Here is a 5,927-nt window from a genome sequence, read left to right on the forward strand (position 1 = left end):
CCCTTTTTGGGGGCTTTTTTTTTTTTTTTTTTTTTTAGGTAAGCAGAAGACATTCAAAATCGAGCGGACCATTTAGTGTGAACACATTTCCTTGCTTTCTTTGTAGAGTTACATAGTCAGTGCTTTTTAGGCTTATTTCAATTGTGTTGTATATGAACAGTGTGTTTATGTGTTGAATATATTTAAGACATTTTTAAAATGTGCCTTTAAAGAAAAAAAGCAAACACTGAAAAAATATTTTGCTCTGTTGAATTTCCTTTTTTTGTACATTTGTCAATATGGAGTGAGTTGTGTTTTGATTGGTTGAATTTGACTGGATTGAGATGCAGTGGGATTGATTTAGTTTTGCTTCACTTTTATGTGCGTGTGAATGTATTTGTGTGTTTAAGTATCATACATACTAGTTTTCTTTGAATAAACTGAAGTGCGGTGTCATGATAGTGAGACATAAGCTCCAAAGCTTCCAAAGGCCAGTTGCCATCATCGTAACATGCATTTTTCTCTAATACATACCAGTTAAATTGCAATTTTAACAACTTTGTTAAAAGACTTCATAGATTTTTTTTTTCTCTCTGTCAGAACAATTTGAGGATTATGTTGTTTTAAGATATTTTTCCCCATGCAGTGTATTTGTTGTGCTTTTTAAATTGCATAAAAGAAAACTGTGTTTAATCCATCAAATGTTAATCGCCGCCTAAATGGCCATTCAATGTATCGTAACACTTTAAATCACTATGTACCGCATGAAGTGTTTGGTCATCTGATTTAAGCATCACTTTGTGGTTGATCTTCAGACACTAAAACTTGCAATATGTGAGCTCACCAGTTCTGCATCACTACACTGATGTCTGACGTCCTCATTTTGTTCTCCAGTAATAAAGACATACGTCTGTTTGACCTTGATCTCTCAGAATCGTGTACATTTGGATTGTAAATTATCGCTTTAAAACTTGTACATTTAACAAACGCATGGAGATTTGCTTTCCGTCACCCTCTCCCCACCAAAGATATGAGCGTTCCCAATTGTGACTGTTGCTAAACATTTACAGTTGTTTGTTCTGTTAAAAGACCTGTACACACTCTTTCATGTCTATATAATATGTAACTTTTTGCAGTACAGTACAGCACCAATAAACGAGGAAAACTGAAATAAATTGCCTATCATTTTTGGTTATGTTTTAAACTCCCTTTACCTTTGAGGTTTTGGGAGCATGGAATGTTTTCTGTGATCTATAGTCTGATAAATATTTAAAAAATTAACAGTTTTTTACAATTATATTTTTCATTTAGATGTATTTGTTATTAATTTAATGTATATATTTAATAGAATATATATATATTATCATTTTAATACATTAAATATTAATATATTTAAAAGAAAGTATATTTAAAATCATTAAATATATTAAAACTATTTAAATATGATTATTTGAAGATCATTTAAATCTATAAATATGTTCATTGTAATTGAAAATGTAAAATGAATATATTTATAAATATGATTAACTGTAAATCAGGGTTATTATAGTCAAGTAAAACTAACTAAAATTAAAACCATAAAAAAATTGCATTACTTAAAATAACTCAAACTAAATGAAATCAGTTAATGCAAACTATATAGACATATATAAAAAAAATGACAAAACACACGACAAAATTACTCAAATAAAAACGTTAAATATAAAAATGAAAACTCAAAATATTTCAGATTTAAAATATTAATAAAAATTAGAATATTATCTCAATGAGGGAGGTCGTAAAAACATGGCTCCGCCTCTTGATCACTTTTTATTTTGAAAACCTGGCAACCCATTTTAGGTCACGCGATATTCGGCGAGATGTGAAAGTTCAGCCACTCCACGTGGGTGTATTCATGGTACACGGGAAGTAAATAAGTGTTTTGCGGTGAAGATAGATCATACTGCTGTCAAAGATACGCACAAACATTTGTTTTCTATATTCATTTGACTTCTAATAGAAAATGGCAGATAACGTAAAAGCAGTCGAGCTGGTTTTGTTCAAAAGACACTGGTGAGCTCCTCATTGAAGAGTGTGGTGACATGCTGAGGTGCTGTCGGAGCATTCATATTTTATCACGGCACACATTTATTCCAGCTCTCAAAAACAAAGGTGAGTTTCTTAACATTGCGTTCTGCTGTAAAGGAACTGATGAACGATAATTTAATGTTTGACTGAAATGCTCTTCAGGGTGGCCAGATCCTATATTAAATTCCCGTGGATTTTGCATGTCCTGCAAGATGACTGAGGAGTCCACAGACCCTCAAATCAAAGCTTTGAAGAGACCAGTAGATGATACGCTCGTTGAGACCGAGCATGAAGACAAGAAGCTTAAAACAGACCAGGATGAGAGGAAATACCCCAAGAAAAAGGTGGCCCTGCTGATGGCATATTCAGGCAAAGGGTATTATGGGATGCAGGTGAGTTATGATGATGCAGCATAGTGATTTTATATGTTGCTGTGTAGTCCCAAGTATTAATACTTGTCCTGTGCATTCAGAGAAATGCAAAGAACTCTCAGTTCAGAACCATTGAGGATGAACTGGTCACTGCTCTTGTGAGAGCCGCATGTATTCCAGAGGGCCATGGAAATGACATGAAGAAGATGTCTTTCCAGCGGTGTGCACGAACGGATAAGGTGAATATTTTAACCTGATGCTCAGTTGCTCACATGTTCCCCTATTAACATGATAAGAAACAAGCTGCTACTCTGTGCGGTCGTCACCTGTCTAATAAAATGCATAGCATATTAAAGTGTCTTTGGTGGTTCCATGTTTTCTACAAAACAAAACCGGAAATCGAGGGTGTATGACGTCATTGGCAGGCGACACAATGACACTATGGACACGCTCGTGTCACTAGTTAAAATTGCTAATTTCTCTGGATTTAAACATTCTTCGAAACATTTGGGATACTGTAAGTACACAAGTCAGCAAAATATACAACACTGTTCTAGTGGTTTTGGGATATTTTAATAAAAAAATCGTATACATATTTTGCCTTTAATTATAAACCCGAGTTTGGGAAAACCTGGTGTAGAGAGACTGACCCAGAGTGCTTTATGGGACAAAGATATATTAGAGATTCAGTGTCCAACGTGCAAAGAATTGAGACCATAATTGAGATTTATTTTTTTTATTCCAGTAGTCAGAAGGCTGAATGACTTGTATAAGTCCAGTGTGATGTCCTGCCGTTCTCTGAGTGCTCAACTGGAGCGATTCTTCTCCCGTAAACACAAACTCATGGACCACATCAACAGCATCACCGCAGAGAGGCTCCTCCTTAGCCACTCTGTACAGATGGTAAATAGCCTAGAAATATCAGGAATGTTTGAAATTGTGACTTCCAGGCTCTGGGAAATTAATGGAATTTTTTTCTTATGCTCAGCTGTAAAATATTTCTCACCTTATATAACTAGTTCTTTGTCAGATTGTTTGTCTATTCAGCCTTTTTCTTATTGCAAATACCATGTAGATTTTAGCTTATAAAAGTGTATTTAAGAAGTGGCCTGGTCGTACAGGTGCAGGCGGCTGCTCTAGATGAGATGTTTCATCAGGGGGAAGCATCGGTTCAGCGCTACCATAAGGCCTTGCTGCTCATGGAGGGTCTGTGTCTCCTCCTCACAGAACAGGCTGACATCCTCAGCATTAACAAGTGTGAGTAATACAGTAGCACATGTTTTAACATTTAAGATGTCTTTTTAAGATCATTTACATAACCAGTGTGATGTTTACCTACAGGTAAGCACTGCATCGAACGCCGTCTCACCGCCTTGCAGTCGGGTCTCTGTGTGTAAAGTCTCTCCACCACACTGCTGTTACACCGTTAAGATTCCCATTTCTCCCTCAAGCAACTTTCTCCATCTTTTTCCATTTCCACCTTTCAAAATGCTGTGGAGGAGAGAACGGCCCTCTTATTGGACCAAGTTAACCTGATTGACAGCTTATGTCGTAAATGATGGAGAGATGCAAGGATTTGAATGTGTTGCCACTTTACATCATCGCAGACACAGAAGGACTGAATAATACCTGTGTCTGTAGTCAAGATGAAACCTGTTTCCGCAATTATTCTCTCACGGAGTTTAAAGTGTAGTGCAAACATGTTTCTCTGTGCACATGTTGGCTCAAATAGGATGTGGTTGCGCATTATAAATGGGTTGTGCAATCCGAATTAATCTTAGATGAGGTTTATCCATCCCAGAACATCAGTTTCTTATATTTTCTTTAGTTTGTAGTCAGAGATCTGCCCATTCACTACGTTAGCTAGCAGAGAGACGTTAGGAAACACTTTTAAGATGAGTGATTTAATAGTGCATTTGGGGGTGCTTTGTGTGATTTGAAGTTGAAGTCATTTTGGTTGGTTGGTTTGTTGAATTCCAAATGTCCAGTTAGAAGAAATAATCTCTGATTGAATGTTGCAGACCAGGAAAATGGCGATTTGTGCACCATGTGAATGTTGTAAGAGGCCCAAATACTCCCTCACTGGGGAGATTAATCAGAAATTCAATGACCAAATTACAAGCCATTCAAAAAAACAAGTCATTTTGCCAGTTATTTAAAAGACATTCTCATTGTCTCGCAGAAAGAAACTGTATAAAGCCGGCGATATCATTTGTAGCACTTTAGTGAATGTTTACTTTTAACCTGATGCTCAGTTGCTCACATGTTCCCCTATTAACATGATAAGAAACAAGCTGCCTTTTTTATAGTGAGTGCTATTTATTATAGTTAACTAAAACTACATCTAAAACTATAAAAAAAAAAATCACTACTTGAAATTAAATAAATGTCACTTTAAATAAAATAAGATATATGTAAAAATCATAAACTTATTATTTATTTCCATGCTTCCTGGTTAGAAAAAAAAAAGAAAAGAATACATTACATAAAAAAAAAAGATTAAGAAAATCAATAATTAAAGTAATAATAAAAATTAACATGTTTTAAAAAATATATATATACATTATTCCATTCCTATTTTACTCACAATTTGTACAGTGTCCCAACTCATTTGGAATTGGGTTTATATATATATATATATATAAATAATATTATTATTATTTAAGAAAAGAGTGTAATTGCTGATTACTTCTCATTGCATTACCAGGGTGTTTCTGCTGTGGGTCAAGTTGTGTCTCTGAAGGTGTGGATGATTGACAACATCCTGGACAAAATTAATGCACATCTGCCGCCTCACATAAGAATTTTAGGTCTGACCTTAAGGTTTTTTTATTTACAAATTTCCTGTTCAATGACAGTATTATTGACAGTATTATCAATGTTATTAATCAAATATTAGTATTATTTATATACTGTTATTGTATTTATTAATATTTTGAAATTGTTATATTTTCAGTTTTCATTTTAGTTTGTTATTTTTATTGCTTTTGTCAATTTTTTTAAAATATTTCTATTTAGCTTTCACTCATTTTTATTTCAGATCTGGTTTTAGTCATTTTAAAGGGGTCATATGATGCGATTTCAAGTTTTCCTTTCTCTTTGGAGTGTTACAAGCTCTTGGTGCATAAAGAAGATCTGTAAAGTTGCAAAGACTAAAGTCTCAAATCCAAAGAGATATTCTTTATAAAAGTTAAGAGTCCTTAACTTTTAGGCGAGTACCACGCCTACCTAAAACGGCTTGTTTAAACACGCCCCCACATGTCTACGTCACGATGTGGGAAGATTTGCATAACGCCGCCCAAATGTTCACACAAAGAAAGAAGGCGTAACTTTGATTCTCGCTGTAGTATTGTTGCTGCCGCCATGTCGTGAAGGCGCTGTGTGTTTCGTTGTGAAAGCGAAACTACTTTGTTTGGCCTTCCAAAAGAGGACGATATCCGCTTCGTCATGCCTGGAGCTGATCCGTGCTCGTCGCTGAGGAAATACAGTGGGTACGGAAAGTATTCAGGT

The 5,927-nt window shown here is 35.1% G+C and overlaps 2 protein-coding genes across 3 annotated transcripts in view; both read left to right on the plus strand.

Moving 5' to 3' along the window:
• Positions 1-4,633, plus strand: part of LOC107548792 (serine/threonine-protein kinase ULK1-like) — a 31,495-nt gene extending 26,862 nt beyond the window's left edge. The window contains exons 27-29 of the mRNA XM_016229604.1: positions 3,163-3,320; positions 3,539-3,674; positions 3,759-4,633. Of these exons, the coding sequence (XP_016085090.1) occupies positions 3,163-3,320; positions 3,539-3,674; positions 3,759-3,814 (350 nt within the window). The 3' untranslated portion in view covers positions 3,815-4,633. The remainder of the gene's footprint in view (positions 1-3,162; positions 3,321-3,538; positions 3,675-3,758) is intronic.
• Positions 1,833-5,927, plus strand: part of pus1 (pseudouridine synthase 1) — a 6,409-nt gene continuing 2,314 nt past the window's right edge. Inside the window, exons 1-5 of one of the 2 annotated variants that reach the window (XM_016229606.1) lie at positions 1,833-1,876; positions 1,979-2,130; positions 2,209-2,438; positions 2,519-2,656; positions 5,125-5,227. In XM_016229606.1, coding sequence (XP_016085092.1) covers positions 2,061-2,130; positions 2,209-2,438; positions 2,519-2,656; positions 5,125-5,227 — 541 coding nt within the window. In that variant the 5' untranslated portion in view covers positions 1,833-1,876; positions 1,979-2,060. Of the gene's footprint in view, positions 2,131-2,208; positions 2,439-2,518; positions 2,657-5,124; positions 5,228-5,927 lie in introns of both variants that reach the window. The other variant, XM_016229605.1, reaches the window with a different exon arrangement.

Source organism: Sinocyclocheilus grahami, unplaced genomic scaffold, assembly GCF_001515645.1.
Source record: "Sinocyclocheilus grahami isolate Dianchi unplaced genomic scaffold, SAMN03320097.WGS_v1.1 scaffold355.1, whole genome shotgun sequence".
Taxonomy (NCBI): domain Eukaryota; kingdom Metazoa; phylum Chordata; class Actinopteri; order Cypriniformes; family Cyprinidae; genus Sinocyclocheilus; species Sinocyclocheilus grahami.